This window comes from Montipora foliosa, chromosome 13 (assembly GCF_036669935.1).
Source record: "Montipora foliosa isolate CH-2021 chromosome 13, ASM3666993v2, whole genome shotgun sequence".
NCBI lineage: Eukaryota > Metazoa > Cnidaria > Anthozoa > Scleractinia > Acroporidae > Montipora > Montipora foliosa.
This window is the reverse complement of record NC_090881.1, coordinates 34,121,017-34,138,516: the sequence shown is the minus strand read 5'-3', so window position 1 is coordinate 34,138,516 and position 17,500 is coordinate 34,121,017. Positions and strand designations below refer to the sequence as shown.

The 17,500-nt window shown below is 40.1% G+C and overlaps 3 protein-coding genes across 3 annotated transcripts in view; all 3 read right to left on the bottom strand.

The window, feature by feature from the left end:
• The window catches only part of LOC137983120 (zinc transporter ZIP4-like), a 7,492-nt gene extending 3,913 nt beyond the window's left edge, over positions 1-3,579 (bottom strand). The window contains exons 1-2 of the mRNA XM_068830303.1: positions 1,576-3,579; positions 357-526 (exon numbers count right to left, since the gene is read on the bottom strand). Of these exons, the coding sequence (XP_068686404.1) occupies positions 357-526; positions 1,576-1,591 (186 nt within the window). The 5' untranslated portion in view covers positions 1,592-3,579. The remainder of the gene's footprint in view (positions 1-356; positions 527-1,575) is intronic.
• A 1,417-nt stretch (positions 3,580-4,996) lies between these two features.
• LOC137983119 (zinc transporter ZIP4-like) lies at positions 4,997-12,633 on the bottom strand. The gene is made up of 6 exons (XM_068830302.1): positions 12,370-12,633; positions 9,248-9,417; positions 8,302-8,436; positions 7,267-7,528; positions 6,380-6,567; positions 4,997-5,977 (listed from the first exon to the last, which is right to left on the bottom strand). Exons 1-6 carry the CDS (start codon positions 12,383-12,385, stop codon positions 5,831-5,833), a joined length of 918 nt encoding a protein of 305 aa, XP_068686403.1. The 5' UTR covers positions 12,386-12,633; the 3' UTR covers positions 4,997-5,830.
• Positions 12,634-13,990: 1,357 nt separating this feature from the next.
• Positions 13,991-17,500, bottom strand: part of LOC137983476 (uncharacterized) — a 12,396-nt gene continuing 8,886 nt past the window's right edge. The window contains exon 6 of the mRNA XM_068830647.1: positions 13,991-17,500. This exon is cut by the window's right edge and continues 145 nt beyond it. Within this exon, the coding sequence (XP_068686748.1) occupies positions 17,341-17,500 (160 nt within the window). The 3' untranslated portion in view covers positions 13,991-17,340.

Sequence of the window (17,500 nt, the reverse complement as noted above, 5' to 3'; positions counted from 1 at the left end):
GCTAGCATAAGAGCAAGCACAAGAAAACAGAGAAGCGGTCACAACTTGTCAGTGGAAGTATATTCTGTTTTCTTGATGCAAGGTGGCGGCGTGTAGCTCCCAGCTTCAAGAACGTCTTGCCGTGGCTGTTCCCCGTTATCCAGTCTTAAAAGCTTACTAAAATTTTAATTAAGCTTTAACGTTAGGTGAAGTTTTCGTCCACGTCTCCGTCATATATCTTAAATTACCTATGTTTGTTCTTGCTGAATTTTCTTTTGTTTCGGTGAACAAACACGACCACTTAACTCGTGAGTGAGTAAGCTCTACAATGACCACTCTTCTCCGTTAAATTGGAAAATAGCAATTGATTTACTCACAGCTGGTATAAGATGAAAGATAGCATCTCCCGCGAGACAGGCAGCTCCAAGCGACATGAGTAGCGAGATCACATGATCTCGATACAACCCAAGCATGGGCCATATTACTGCTGAAGACACCACTGAGGAAAGGAAAATAATAGAGTGTGCTCCGCATGCTTCCAAGATAACTAAAAAGGAAAATTTAAGAATTTTATTTGTAACAGAAAATGAGAAAATTTTATACGTAAGATATAACAGGTCGATACTTGGGTACTAGTTACATTATTTTGTATTGATCACTGATCGAAGGCAATTTTCTGGGAAGTAGTTAAGGGCGGTGCCTACTATTGTTATTGCGCATTCGTTCTGAGCATCTCGAGATACTTAGCAATTATTGAATGAGGCTGAGTAGGATATGAATAATTCGGCAGGCGGAGAAGGGTGTTATCCACCAAAGCCGAAGGCCTCCGAGATCTGCAGAATTCTTCATATTCTACGAAAGCCGAATTCAATAATTGCTTTATTATTCATTCAAAACATTTTCAAACTCTTAAAGGAGAAAATGAGCTTTATTTGTAACAATTTCGCACCCTCCAACAAAAATAACACAATCTCGTCCCCAGCTTTTTTCGGTCAACGGTTCAATAATTTGCATTGGGCTGCACTTTTGACGTCATTTTGACGTCATGGGTTCAATAATCTTGTACAACCCTGTCATTGATTTTACGCAAATTCGGCTTTATCTCAGTTTTCTAAAATCCACGAAAAGGGTATTTGTATATTTTTTCTATCAATAAATCTTTAAGTTGGATCCTTGTGGGTTTACTGTCGTCTGCATTGACTGCTCCAATCTTTCTCCTCGAGTTCAAGGACATATATACACAACTATTCAAACACGAGTTTTAGAGGAGCAACAAATATGCTATAGTATCTTCAAGATACACCATATAGACAAGATCAGTTTATTTCCAGACAGACAGCCAAATTTCTTTTACGACGCATTTCTTCTGGCGGCTGTACAGAGACCGTGCACAGACCGCCAAGCGTGCGTAGAATCCGTGCGATATGAAATGTGACTTCAGCGTTCCTTTAATTGAATGGTCAACGAAGCGTATAGCTTGAGGTCCGGAGAAACATGAATTTTAGAGCTAAAACCGTAATCGGAGACTTCGCTTGGCATAGACGATATATATATGAGATGTTATATTTCCTTAAAGTAAACTAAGAGTTCACTCACCTCTGAGATGAGACATGAGGGGAACGCTGTACAAACGCGGCCTAAAGCCGCGTTGTATTTCGCTTTTGCGTTCTTTGGTCACTATTTACTCAGCAACAAGACGAGTCTTTTTCAAAGGAGACATCTCCGCTAGTTTATCTGCAAGACAAAGAACTCGTGCTCTGTTTATAGCCGAGTATGATGGTATTAGTTTTGTAGAAAGTCTCGATGTAACTTTCAAATGTTGATTTAAGCCACCAGTCATGTTAGACAGGTGATTAGATTCTCATTTGAAAGTTGATTTGAAAACAATGGAGGCGCTTACTTTAACCAGGCGTCGGAAGTGAAGCATAAATTCTGCGGCCCAAGCCCTTCAGCGTGGGAAAAAGTTTTGCGCCAGCACGTGACATTTCATCCAATGAAAAAGGAAATTTCCGTGCAACAAGTCGGACCAATCAAATTGACCTCTTTTGAAGGTATTCCTAAATATTCCGATCGGAACAAACCGAGACAGACCGTTCCATTTGCGTCATGACCGAATATTTCCGAAAATGTTCTGATTACAAAGCGCCCAATAACTGGTTACAAGTGGCTGCTCTTTTGATGATCAGTGAACTAAAGCACATGCGCAATAAACGAGTTACCGTGATAGCAGTGAAATTGTCAATTGGTAAGTCGCTAGAAATTAAGTCTTTAATCAGAATATCAAAACGTTTGGGAGGTCCAAGCCTTGACTAAAATCAATTTTGTTTGTCTTCTGCCAACGAAGAGAAAGATAATGGCTGTTAATAGGCTTTTGATTAATGCGAAGGCGTCTTTCAAAACGTTTGCTTACCTCTTAGAACTGCAAAAACATTCCACTTACGCCTGCATTTTAACAGCCCCGGTATGAAAAGAAGTAAGAAAGCTGGCTCAGAAATATCTCGATTGTTCGCAGCGTTTGCACAACTGTAAAGTGAGAGCAGCCCTCGTCGTTTCGAAATTTGTGAGGTAACCAACAAAAAAAACGCGCGCAAAAGAATCCTTCGTGCATTCGGAATTTTCCGTTATACGTACACATAAACGTCAGAGGCCGTCTCCAATAGAGACCACGTTGCTTCCGTTTTTTCAATCAATTAACGTGGAGGCTTCGGCACCTTTTTTGGGAAACTAGTATCACTTTTTTCTTACTTTCGTGCTTTGTCAGTAAGTTTAAGCGGAGTGGAGAAACAACAAGATTAATCCAATGACGTCTACTCCGGGAATCAATTGCGGGACACATTGATGGAACGCAATAATTGCTTTCATCATTGCCCCCAACTCCTCTTCTCACAGAAACAAACTGGTAATAGGTGCCCTACGCTGCGAAGTGTTATTCTAAAAAAAGGTCTCTATGTGTTGTGCTTCCTAAACGATGTTTGAACGATATGAAACCAAAACAAAATTAGCCAAAGTGAGAACAATCGCTTTTGCTTTATCAGTCAGTTAAGCCGTTCAACTACGACTGTCCGAATGCCCTCCAAAATATAACTTAGCGCTATCGCCAGTATTTCGCGAACAATATTTCGTCTTGTTTACATAGGACCGGTTTTAAAGTAAAAATAGAAAATGAATGGTTCATTGTTATATGCTCACGTTGTCGTCAAACCTAAAATTTGGTGATTTCACGCTGTTGTTTTGTGGATTACGGCAAAGAGAAGCACGGAAATTCGTGCCTCGCGTGCAGCACGAGTATTTTTCCTTTTTCAAACCAATCATGTTCTTGCTTTGTGGCGTTTGTAGTCGTTGCGCGACTGCTTCAGCTAATATCACATTGATAACTGATTGCTTCCATAAAAATGGTCTCCAATTACCATGAAGAACAACAACAACAACAAAAACAACAAAAGCAAACAAACAAATTAACACTACTTATAAAAGTCTTTCGCTTTGATTGGGAAAACAAGAGCTTAGGAAAGACTTCAAACGCAACACCTTATTTGTTCACACTGGGTAGTGAAGAGGAAACAATTATTTCTCTCCTTCGAACACTCATTTGCGTGCTTCTACGTCATCAGTACCCAGGCCTTACTTGGTGATGAGACGTCATCAATACCTATTCGTGACGCGCGAGCCTAGCTCTGAAGAATAGGAACTTTATCTTGTAATACAAGTTATGTAATGATACCATATCACTTTACTTTAAAAACGAGCGGGCTACAATGATAGCTCTTCCCCTGCGAAGTAAAAAAACAAAAAAATATAAAAGTTTCCAGTGTCTACAGAAGTTCAGTTAAACGTCGTAAAGGTCAGCAATTTAGAAAGCGAGCCTGGTATAATCATGCTCTGAAATCTAGACAGTACACAATGCAACACTGAGTTGTTAACCACAGCAGTTCTCAAATTCATTTTTTATTGAGCGAAATTGAGACCAGCTCTTTTGCCTGGAATGAACATATATTTACAGATAATTGCAAATTGACAAACGTTCGTATGACGTTATGTAAGTTCGTATAACGTTATGTAAGATGGTTTAATGTGTCCACTGTTGTAAACAGGATCTGATGAAAAACTTTTGCGGGTTCGTGTGAAATAACTGGAGCGGGATTTGAGCTTCTAAACTGCACGAAAATAATGAAATTTTGACATTCAACGGAGAATGAACTTTGTGGCTGTTTCTCAAAACCACGATTGGTTTTGGTTTCACTTCTGATTGGTTGAAAAAATGGCGCAAGAACTTTGAACCAAAGCAATTCGCTAATTACTTTCGACATTCAATTCAAAACTGCTCTAAGCTCGGTTTGTTTTACCAAAAGAACCGAAATATCATCCTAGCTTGAACCACAAAAATTCTATGCTTAACAAAAGTAACCATCTTTCCACATTTTTATGACAGTTTTCAATTCAGCAAGGAAAATAAATTCGAAGTGGCCAACTTGAATTAAAACGCCGATGCCCACGAAAGCCTTCTTCGCCCATGCAATTTTTGCTCAACTCTAACAGATGTGTGAAAGGGACTTCCATCGTATTTGATTAAGGAATCGATAATCAAAGACCTAAGAAATAGAGGGACTGGGGACGAGAATGACAGCCCACCAAGAATCTGCCTTACCAATGACAACAAGAAAACTCTTTGAACGACACATGTGAACGCTATTTGCTAACAACCGTATCGAAGAAATGCAGAGCTTGCAGTCGTTAATTTTGCTAGTGTATCTGATAGCCGTTTTTATTGGTGGTTTGCAAACAATTTTAAGAGACACACATAACAATGTTGCAATGTACAATTGCTGGTGGACAAACAAAAGGAGCTAATGAGAGATCTTTTGTTTTCGTCCACTAACATGACCGCAATGAAGGCGGAAGGCAAGAATGGATTATGTGAAATGCCATATGGCAGCTCTTGTAGGGTTCAATGTGATTGACTTACCGACCAAACCGAAACAAAAGGCTGAAGAACAGGAACAATGATTTAGACTTTAAAAAATTCAGAATCTGCTTTAATGCCAAAACCCTGGTTCTGAGAGCTGCTACAATCCTCCGTGGAAGCTACAGTTTATTTTGTCTCCGTGTCATTTTGTATAAAATCTACGCGTTTTTTTTCAGGACTGAATGAACGCGCGACGAATCAGCAAGCAGCCTGGAACCTAGTGAACAGACTTAACTGATTAGAGTGTAATGTGTAGTGCTAAGTTTCCACCGCATATGAATCATGTGAGCGTTAGCCCTACTGATGGAAATGGGCCCACACAAGGACAGAGAAAAACTCTGACCAGGGTGGAATTGAACCCACGACCTAGTGAGCCGCAGTTGTTCTCTTGGATTGCGCCTGGCACGAGTTAAAAGCAGAAACCTGTTCGTGTTTTTTTATTCTGAGTCACGTGATTCTTATGGACCATCCAAAGTCTAATGAACTCATTACCTTCCACTGTGTGAATTCGTTAAATGTCTGTGCAATGTTTGCATACAAACAACTTAGAATATTTACAGTACTATCAAACGTATATATCCTGTACAAACACTAGGCATGATAAAAAGCTAAAAGGTAATGAAATTAACAAATTATATCCTCTTCTTGTTGAAACAATTAGGGCGCCAAGAAAGCGTTTTAGTCGTATTTCGACGGAAATATCACCGAAATAGAATATTCTCGAAATAGAAAGTTGAGGCGAACAAAGTTGTAATCTTACTTAAGGAAACAAGATAATCAAGTCTGTTAAATAAAACCGAGGCTTCTGAAAACGTTTTTTATAAAAATGACGTCTTTACTTTTAACTGTTCAACAATGAATAGTTTCTTTGGAACGGTGAAAAATTAGCTATTGTAAAACTCCCCTAATTTTATCTTGAAAAGCCGCCAGGGCCATCATGATACTGAATCCAAGAACAAGTCCCACGTTTTGAAGCAACACGAAGCATCGCCTGTCTTCTGATTTAACTAACAAGGAAGAAGACATCTCCGGGATCTAGATGAAAAAAAAAATGCACATATAGCGAGTCAGGAGAGTACTACACGACAAACCATGACAAACTTGCTTAAACGAAACTTTAGTGCACAGATGCCCAAAGTTTCATTCTTCTTCTCTTGAATAGTCTTTGATTGAAAGGCAAACCGGAAACCAATTAGTTTGTTTGGATTTCCGGAGATAGAGGGGTGGCTGTTACGCATGCATTAAGGTCTTGTTTAACTTCCGTTTCGATTGCGCAAGCTCAGGATTCACCATTTTGCTTAAGCTTTTCCTTGTAAAAAAATAAAACATCAATTGCATTATTAGTCAAGACGGCAAGCCATCAATCGATTGTCAATAAAAAAATTATGAAATTAAGTCCGTTCGTCTAAAAAAGCCGTGTTCTTTTGTGGCACTCACCATCTCTGCCAGGGCAATGAAAAGAAACATGCCAGCGATGACAGCAAATATCCAACCAGACAGATTAAAACTGGCGCCGAGTACAGCGCCAACGACCACGCCCACATAGGAGATGATATAACAGAGTGAAAGAAGGCAGAGAGCGTTTTTAACGACGACTCCACATGACACGAAAACAGCAAATGCACCTAAAAACAAAATAGCATTTGAAGTAAGTGAAATGAAGAATATTGAAACTTTGTCAGATCTGGCCGGCCAGACCCGTCAGTTTGCAAAGAAAATGCAACAATTTGAAGGAACACTTGCATGATAATCCCTCGCATTCTTCTAAAGGAGTATAGATCATCCTTGAAGCGTATTAATTTGAAGGAGTTGTAGAGTTAGTCCTTCCAAATGTCCGGTCTAGCCGGTCAATTTTGTCATATGGAAAGCGTCCTAAGAGTAAGGTGAAAGGGTGGTTTAGTGGTCATCAACTGTGCCTCCCACCTCTGTGACCCAGGTTCAACTCTGGCCTCGGGTCGTATGTGGGTTGAGTTTCAGTCGATCTCAATCTGACTCCGAGGGTTTTTCTCCGGGTACTCCGGTTTTCCTCCCTCCTCAAAATCGACTCCCGGCCTATTCCATCAGACTGTGGTGCTGTGCTCCGAGGTCATACATGGGTCGTGTTCAGGGGCCAAGCGCCTAGCCGGCAGCACAGCTCCTTCGGCCCGACCTCGTTGAGCTGCGCCCTAAGTAATTCAGTCTCCGACTGCGAGAAAGGGCGATTAGCAGATCAGATCTTTATCTTTATCTTTATCTTTAAAGCTGTTTGCGCATATTTTGACCCTTTTCCGAGACGATTAGCCATCTGAGGACGAGGCAGCATTTTAGAAGAGCAGTGTACACACCTACTGCGTGCGGAATTTCGTGGAATAGTACTGCAAGTGATGTGCTTAAACCGTCTGCTACAGAACTGGAAAAAGCTGCTCCAATTGCAAGGCCATCACTCGCGGTATGTAACGCTTCACTAAACATCATCATCCATAGTAGCGCTCTTTTGTTTCTACTCTCAGGCGTCTCCTGTATGCTGGCATCACCACGATGTAACAACTGGAAATCTTCGAAGCTTTCAGAGGGTGAGATGACGGTGCGCGAGTGTGAATGGCCTCCCTGGCAAAAGAAAATGCGGGGGTTTGCGTTTAAGAGTTGCTTCTTCAAGTGAAAAGTTACCCAATCTTGTTACAAATTTAAAGGTATTTTTGCGCGGTTTACTGAATATGCGGGAAGGGCAGTTAATAGCAAGTGTTATTGAAATCCAAAAAGAAAATTGGGGGTAACCACGCATTTTACGAAGATATATAACTAACAATATTTGTAAAAAGCTTTAAAATACAAAGCAATGTATGGCGTTCTTTTCCAAATTGAAGTTTAATTATCCCTGAGAAATGTATGGTTACCCCCAATTTTCATTTTGGATAGCAAGAGCACTTGCTAAGTTCTGCCTTCTCCGCATAGTTTTGAACCACGCAAAAATATCCCTGTATTAATAAGGACCACCGATAGGAAATCCGAGTCTCTCGAGATGCGCAGAACGTATGCGCAATAACAATAGTAGGCACCGTCCTTAAAGCCTGGTTTTTCACTAGCGCAAGAATAAGAGATAAGAGCGCTTATTTCACTGTGATAACTGGATCTAACGGGGTTGACGCAAGCATAAGCAAGGATCAAAATTTTTCTTTTTCCTTGTGTTTGCGCTTATGCTTGCATTCGGCTTGTGCCATCTGAAAACGAAACACGGCATAAATGGCCCCACAATTTTTGCATAATAATAGAGTCAAATTCCCAAAGACATTTTACAGCATTGTTCTGTACATTAACATGGCCGCCGTGACGTCAGATTCAAACCATCAATAGCACTTATAGCAAAGTTAACGAAGGCTCACCTCAAAAGAATGCAAGAAAAGATGCAACAGATAGAATAAGTAAATACTGCAAATTATTAGAAAGGAGCGCCACAAAACCAAGTGACTTCCCGTGGTCGTGCTTTCTTGCGATTGGTGAGATTCAGCTTCTAAAGCCTGTAAAATTCAAAAGACATAAACCAACCAATCAGAGCGGTTGTCAATTGAGTGTCGAAAGTAATTTCACGAATATTTGGGTTTTGCGTTAAGGAGTTTAATTAAGAAACGACGACGCAAAACAATATGGACTTAAGATCTACCACGGTGACGGAAACGTCACCTCAAAATAGGACTTTGCAATATCTTAAGTTTCTGGCGGTTAGGCCATCTCGTTTGTGTCGTACAATGTGGGCGAAGTATCCTAAAAATAAATCGGTTCTAGCGATTTCAGTGTAAAAATATACAATGAAAGATTTACATTTGTACACTCGCGTTGTCGTCAAAACCTCAAATTTGGTGATTTTACGTCGTTGTTGTGCCAGGTAAAAATGAAGAACAGTTCCCAAAAGATACTGTCGCCCGACCGTCGGCCGACAGTTGGCCGTTTGTCGGCCGACAGTAGGCCGACAGACGGAAAGCACAAGCACAAGAAAACAGACGCAGTCACAACTTCCAGGTTATCAGCGGAAGTGTATTCTGTTTTCCTCATGCAAGATGGTGGCGTGTAGCTCCCAGCTTCAAGAACGTCTTTCCGTGGCTGTTTCCCGTTATCCAGTCTTACAAGCTTACTAAAATTTTAACTAAACTTTAACATTAGGTGACGTTTTCGGCCAGGTCTCCGCCACATATCTTAAAGTACCTATGGTTATTCTTGCTGAATTTTCCTTTGTTTCGTTTAACAAACACGACCACTGAACTAGTGAGTGAGTAAGCTCTACAATGACCACTCCTCTCCGTTAAATTGGAAAATAGAAATTGATTTACTCACATGTGGTATAAGATGAAAGATAGCATCTCCCGCGAGACAGGCAGCTCCAAGCGACATGAGTAGCGAGATCACATGATCTCGATACAACCCAAGCATGGGCCATATTACTGCTGAAGACACCATTGAGGAAAGGAAAATAATCGACTGCGCTCCGCATGCTTCGAAGATAACTAAAAAGGAAAAATTAAGAATTTTATTTGTAACAGAAAATGAGAGAATTTTATACGTAAGATATAACAGGCCGATACTTGGGTACTAGTTACATTATTTTGTATTCATCACTGATCGAAGGCAATTTTCTGGGAAGTAGTTAAGGACGGTGCCTACTATTGTTATTGCGCAAACGTTCTGCGCATCTCGAGATACTCGGATTTCCTACAATCTCGACTCCAGAGCTCTTCTGTTGACTGAGGGAGAGAAGAGCTCTGGGGAACCCTGAAACAAAGTGTCTTCTAATTGGTTTTCGTAAAGAACAATCAAAAGCGCCTCTAATTGGTGCATTCATGTTAGCACGAGAAGTGCGCAGGCACCGTAAGGTTCAAATAGCCAATATTTGGCTATAAGAACTCTACGGCGCATGTTCTCCTACATAGAGTTTCCCAGAGCCTTGGGTCGATCCGAGGCTCTGGTGACGAGAATGGGATTTCCTATTGCTGGTGCTTATTAATACAGGGATATTTTAGCGCTGTTCAAAACTATGCGGAGAAAGCAGAACTTAGCAAGTGCTCTTGGTATCCAAAAAGAAAATTGGGGGTAACCACGCATTTTTCAGAGATAATTAAGCTTGAATTTGGAAAAGAACGCCATACATACATATTCGGCCATATTGTTGATCAATTATCTTGGAAAAAGGCATGGTTACCCCGAATTTTCTTTCAATAACACTTGTTAAGATCTGCCTTTCCCGTATAGTCAGTAAACGCGCAAAAATACCTTTGAATTAGTAGGCACCGTCCTTAAAGAAAGTGATTTCTTCAACTCTGTTATTGATTTTACGCAAATTCGGCTTCATCTCAGTTTTCTAAAAGCCACGAGAAGAATATTTGTACGCAGTCTTCAGGGACTCTTGCAGAGTACCGCAAAAATATGTCGCGCAAAAATGCGTGCTGCAGCCGCATCAGGATAATTTTTTCCTCTTTAAGAAATGATGTTTTTTGTTGTTGCAGTACCCGCCGTCTGTTCTAAAACTTCTAAGCGACAGAAGACCTTAGGGACAACTCGCACGCCATTTTGTCCTTCTGAAAATTCTGGATGGCCTGTTTTTTAACTTTCAAAAGGATTAAATTAACTGGTCATAATCTGCTCAAAACTCTTTTCGAAAGTTAAGCAAAAAATTTCCGAATAGATTTTTAACCAAATTATTCGTAGGGTACCCTTGTCTGAATTTAGCAAAAGATAAATTTTCAATTTTCATTTTGAAAAAATACAGACCGTTCATACCAGATGATTTTATTCTTGGAAAGCTGATACTCTCTTTCCATGCCTGACGACATGAACTATTCGTAGAATGATTGGAAAAACACAAAGTTATTTTTAGAGGATGCCCTTTTCTAGCCTCTTAAATTGTGCGTTCTATGTGCGATATAATGAAACACTTTTATCATCGCAGGCAAGCTAATTTATTTGTTTTGGGGCTGGATACATGTTTAACAATGTTTCATGCCGTTTTTCTACTTAAATAAACATCCTGTTTGCTTCCAAAAATTTAAAATGTATTTTACAAAAAGAATTCGCTTTTTAAAACGGCAAAAAATGCGAAAGTTGCCGTGAAAAGCGCAAGAAATATACATACAAAAAGTGCTGTTACATCCCACTAGTACATAAGAAAGACCTTTAGATATTCATTGAAAAGACTATTTTATATATGTTAATTCTTCCCTCAACAAGTAAAACATGACGTGTCACTAATATTTAAACAGCTGTTGGGATGTTCCCAGTTACATACTTCTTCGGTTTTCTGTTTCTGTCCTACTTATGTAGCTTGTATGTTGCAGCTCACGAGATTGCTTCCCTTATTTATGGTTGATTTCAGACACCTTAGGCCTTATTGGTTTATCACGTCAAACCCGCCTCATTTGCAAAGGAGAGCTGGGGGAGGGGGGGGGGGGGGGTCACAGCGCCGGGAACTCCTCCATTGCGAATAGAGTTTAGGTTCTCAGCTTTAACGTCCAACCGAAGGGTCGTAAGATGGGACCTGTGGTTTCGTAATACTTGTCTGTGAAGACGTGTACTGTGGTTTAACAACTTACAGACAAAAATTACAAAGGCAACACTTTATCCTTAGTTATTTTAGGACCCCGAGTGTTGGACTGTCCGGGCATCAAACGAGGGATCACCCGCACGGAAGTCCGATTCTCAATTGCAATTCCCAAGGGTGTACTAATTCCATCCAATATTACCACCTTATTAGCATTGCTGATTTTCGTGTGTTAAAATCCGTCTTATGATTACTTCGAATATCATAGACATCCACCGGAATCATATTAAACCTTTGCCAACAAACCCTTCATTAATTTTGCGTTTATAAATTCTGAGCGGCTACGTTGAAGTTGCTATTGAAAATAGTTCATTTGAATATTCCTTTGCGGTTCTACGGTTAGCGCTAACCAGCATTAAATACCATGGAAACCTATAGGTTTTGATACCTCTTAACCAGTGGATAGCGCTAACCAGGCTTCGAGTAACCGGCCCTTGTGGGTTTACTGTCGTCTGCATTGACTGCTCCAATCTTTCTCCTCGAGTTCAAGGACATATACACAACTATTCAAACACGAATTTTGGAGGAGCAACAAATGTGCTATAGTATCTTCAAGATACACCATATAGACAAGATCAGTTTATTCCCAGACAGACAGCCAAATTTCTTTTACGACGCATTTCTTCTGGCGGCTGTACAGAGACCGTGCACAGACCGCCAAGCGTGCGTAGAATCCGTGGGATATGAAATGTGACTTCAGCGTTCCTTTAATTGAATGGTCAACGAAGCGTATAGCTTGTGGTCTGGAGAAACATGAATTTTAGAGCTAAAACCATAATAGTAGACTTCGCTTGGCATAGACGATATATATATATATATACATGAGATGTTACATTTCCTTAAAGTAAACTAAAAGTTCACTCACCTCTGAGATGAGACATGAGGGGAACGCTGTACACACGCGGCCTAAAGCCGCGTTGTATTTCGCTTTTGCGTTCTTTGGTCACTATTTAAACAGCAACAAGACAAGGGGTTTTCAAAGGAGACATCTCCGCTAGTTTCTCTGCAAGACAAAGAACTCGTGCTCTGTCTATAGCCGAGTATGATGGTGTTAGTTTTGTAGAAAGTCTCGATGTAACTTTCAAATGTTGATTTAAGCCACCAGTCATGTTAGACAGGTGATTAGATTCTCATTTGAAAGTCAATTTGAAAACAATGGAGGCGTTTACTATAACCAGATATCGGAAGTGAAGCATTTATTCTGCGGTTGTACAAACCCGAACGTCGGCATAAGTTTTGCGCCAGCATGTGACATTTGATCTAATGAAAACGGAAATTTCCGTGCAACAAGTTGGACCAATCAAATTGACCCTCTTCCGAAGGTATTCCTAAATATTTCGGTGGGAACAAACAGAGGCAGACCGTTCCATTTGCGTCATGACCGAATATTTCCCGACATTTCCTGATAACAAAGCGCCCAATAACTGGTTACAAGTGGCTATCATGTAATGTTCAGTGAACTGAAGCACATGCGCAATAAACAAGTTACCGTGATAGCAAAAAAAGTGTCGATTGGTCAGTCACACGACAGTAATTAAGTCTTTACTCAGAATATTAAAGTGTTTGGGAGGCCCAAGCCTTAACTAAAATCAATTTTGTTTGTCTTCTGCCAACGAAGAGAAAGATAATGGCTGTTAATAGGCTTTTGATTAATGCGAAGGCGGTCAAAAGTATTTGTCTTTTAAAAACGTTTGCTTACCTCTTAGAACTGCAAAAAAGCTTGCACTTACTCCTGCATTTTAATAGCCCCGGTATGAAAAGAAGTAAGAAAGCTGGCTCAGAAATATCTCGATTGTTCGCAGCGTTTGCACAACTGTAAAGTAAGAGCAGCCCTCGTCGTTTCGAAATTTGTGAGGTAACAAACAAAAAAAACGCGCGCAAAAGAATCCTTCGTGCACTCGGCATTTTCTGTTATACGTACACATAAACGTCAGAGGCCGTTTCCAATACAGACCACGTTGCTTCCGTTTTTTCAATCAATTAACGTGGAGGCTTCGCCACCTTTTTTGGGAAACTAGTATCACTTTTTTCTTACTTTCGTGCTTTGTCAGTAAGTTTAAGCGGAGTGGAGAAACAACAAGCTTAATCCAATGGCGTCTACTCCGGGAATCAATTGCGGGACACATTGATGGAACGGAATAATTGCTTTCATCATTGCCCTCAACTCCGCTTCTTCTTACTTGGTGATGAAACGTCATCAATACCTATTCATTACGCGCGCGCCTAGCTCTGCAGAATGGGAACTTTATCTTGTAATACAAGTTATATAATGATACCATATCACTTTACTTTAAAAACGAGCGGGCTACAATGATAGCTCTTCCCCTGCGAAGTAAAAAAACAAAAAAATATAAAAGTTTCCAGTGTCTACAGAAGTTCAGTTAAACGTCGTAAAGGTCAGCAATTTAGAAAGCGAGCCTGGTATAATCATGCTCTGAAATTTAGACAGTACACAATGCAACACTGAGTTGTTAACCACAGCAGTTCTCAAATTCATTTTTTATTGAGCGAAATTGAGACCAGCTCTTTTGCCTGGAATGAACATATATTTACAGATAATTGCAAATTGACAAACGTTCGTATAACGTTATGTAAGATGGTTTAATGTGTCCACTGTTGTAAACAGGGTCTGATGAAGAACAAAACTTTTGCGGGTTCCTGTGAAATAACTGGAGCGGGATTTGAGCTTCTAAACTGGACGAAAAGAATGAAATTTTGACATTCAACAGAGAATGAACTTTGTGGCTGTTTCTCAAAACCGTGATTGGGTTTGGTTTCACTTCTGATTGGTTGAAAAAATGGCGCCAGGACTTTGAACCAAAGCAATTCGCCAATTACTTTCGACATTCAATTCAAAACTGCTCTAAGCTCGGTTTGTTTTACCAAAAGAACCGAAATATCATCCTAGCTTGAACCCACAAAAATTCTATGCTTAACAAAAGTAACCGTCTTTCCACATTTTTATGACAGTTTTTCAACAAGGAAAATAAATTTAAAGTGGCCAACTTGAATTAAAACGCCGATGCCCACGAAAGCCTTCTTCGACCCATGCAATTTTTGCTCAACTCTAACAGATGTGTGAAAGGGACTTCAATCGTATTTGATTAAAGGAGTCGATAATCAAAGACCTAAGAAATAGAGGGCCTGCGGACGAGAATGACTGCCCACCAAGAATCTGCCTTACCAATGACAACAAGAAAACTCTTTGAACGACACATGTGAACGCTATTTGCTAACAACCGTATCGAAGAAATGCAGAGCTTGCAGACATGAATTTTGCTAGTGTATCTGATAGCCGTTTTTATTGGTGGTTTGCAACCAATTTTAAGAGACACATAACAATGTTGCAATGTACAATTGCTGGTGAACAAACAAAAGGAGCTAATGAGAGATTGACATGACCACGATGACGTCACGTGAAAACACCTATACGGCGGCGTCACGCAACGCCCATCTAGTTTGTGGGGAGGGCCGTTGTGTGACGACACTAAAGACGGCTATAAGGGGTACCTGAATGATCAAAATATTTTCGATTATGCAGCTCAGACATTGCTTTCTTGTTTTTAAAATGTTCCTTGTGGTGTATTTTTTATGACTTCTCGTACAGCGCAGGCGCAAAAATGATGTCACACGAAGATTATGGAGACTGTTAAAGTTGGGACAAAAATTGCAGACTGTAACAAATCAGCATGAAGCGGGGCAAAGGTAATTACATGGCTTTGTCAATTGTAACAATAATAAAAACAGTAATTTACTTCTGCGATGCGAGCAACTAAGGTATGTCGATAAACCGGTAAGATTTCATAGAAATATGATCAAGTGATGTCTTTAAAGTTGAGAACTATGAATAACACTCAAATTAGCCTAACTAAAACGCTATATAAGACTGAAGCTCGAACTTCCTATATACACTCATTAAATCTACAGCTATATTAAAATATTTGAATGAAACAAAAAACCCTTGAATTTATGTACACATGAATTTTAAAAAAATACTGAAGGAAATGTATGTTTCCATTGTGGAATTGCACGTAAACTCAGTTGGAATTAACAAGTTGTAATCTAGAGATAAAATGTTAGACAATATAGTTTGTCGGAGAGTGGATTTGAAAACAATGCCACTGTTCACCTTCAATGTGTTCTTGCAAGAAATTAAGAAGTTTTCTCCATGCATGGACGATAACCTTTGTCTAGAGATACACGCAATGTTCATCAGTTAAGTGTCGCGTAAGCCACGTTTAGTCCTAAAGAGATCTTCCTCTTTGAAACAAATGGGAAAGCAGTAGCGAAGGGAGATATTTTTGACAGGTAAAGAGTTGACTAAGGCGATATTTTTCGCCTGTGTTTCGGGACATCAGTGATGTTGAAAGGGAGTAGAGAGCTGAGAAGACCACTTGTGAGGTTTATCAAAAATGGCGTTCATCCCATTACGTACATCTCTAGACAAAACGTGAAATTTGTCGATTCTAAAGCTGAGACTAACGCTTAGAAAACCTTTTTTTTTAAAGTCGACAAATCAAGTTTCATACGTTTACGGGGAGAGACATGAATTTTTTCAAGTCCGTTTTTCGCAGTTAGTGACATGTGAAGTAAGACACAGTGGCATTGTAACAATCCTGATTTATTGATGACTGTGCGAATGCTAGTCCACCTACAGGCAGAAGTATGCACGAAAATGGATGCCCGGAAAATCTGGTGGCCATATTACCGAGTTAGTAGAAGATCTTAAAGGAGTGACGGAGCAGTAAGGGGGGGGGGGGGGGGGAAGGGGAGGTTAAGGCACATAACTCAATACCTTACCCCCTCCTCCTTCTTCGTCTATCGTCCCAGATCCTTTCACTACCTCGACCAATACGAAAACCAGATTTACTGGACCTCAAATTGTACTTGCGAAATACAACCAATCTCCTCCTACAAGATAGGTTACTCGTGTTTAAATGAGCCTAGATTTCAGTACAAAGGTCTTGTCATAACTATACAAGCGCTTTTTCCCTCTTTAAAAGCTAAGCAATGCAAATAAAAATAGTTCCCCAAGCAAAAATATACACAAAACTAAACTTTGATATATTGCGCTCTCGCAAAATTTGGCAATATACATTATTTTTAACGTGATCTCTTTGTTTTCCATGGCTAGGTTTTGTTTTTGCAATGCATAAAAACACAAAATATAAAACAAACGCGAGATATATATTCTCCGCGAATTGAAGAGAAAACAAATAGAGAAAGAGGCAAACTCCAGACATTGGCCAGGACTTTGTTGCATTTCGTAAAATCGTTTTTACATCCTTAAAAACGGACGTGAGTTCACGTCAGCGCTTAACGAAGTCACTAGAGCGCAACACCTTGGCATTGTGTAATGACAGCTCGCGGGGCCGCGCGGAATCTCATTTTGAAGTTCTTGTGAAAAAAAAAAATCCGGTTAAGGCCTATGCGGACGTCTCGGGAAGCATACTCCCGTTTGTATGTTTAATCGCAAATAACTAAACTCCAACTCACACATTCGTGAGGTCGGATTGGGTGTAGGTGTTTTTGAAACTCTTGGGTAAATTACATTTGGCCGAGGTTCGACTAAACGGTTTTCAAGCTAGCGAAGTGTTAATACCTATATCAAGTTGCGAACTGCTTTCACGCCAGCAAGCATTTATGTTTTCCCAAGATAGAAGAGAGACTTGTCTCATGCGCTATCATGCTTTTTTTTTGCAAATAAATCAAACCTGAATTGCCCAAGCTTTGCTCGATCTCTTCAGAGCTGGACACCTTTCGTTGAAGGTCTCTTTGTTGGAGTAGAAGCTTTCACCCTATTTCTCAGGGGTATGACATTTTTCTCTAACCCATTTCAGTTCCGTTTGGTTTTGTCCGGTATCACACCCTTCATTTGTAGGGACTCTTTAAAGTGAGTATGCAAATGAGTTTGTAAACTGCCAGACTGAGAAAAAGCCTTTGAACACTGCCAACATTTGTAAGGCTTCTCTCCCGTGTGCGTGCGCATGTGACGT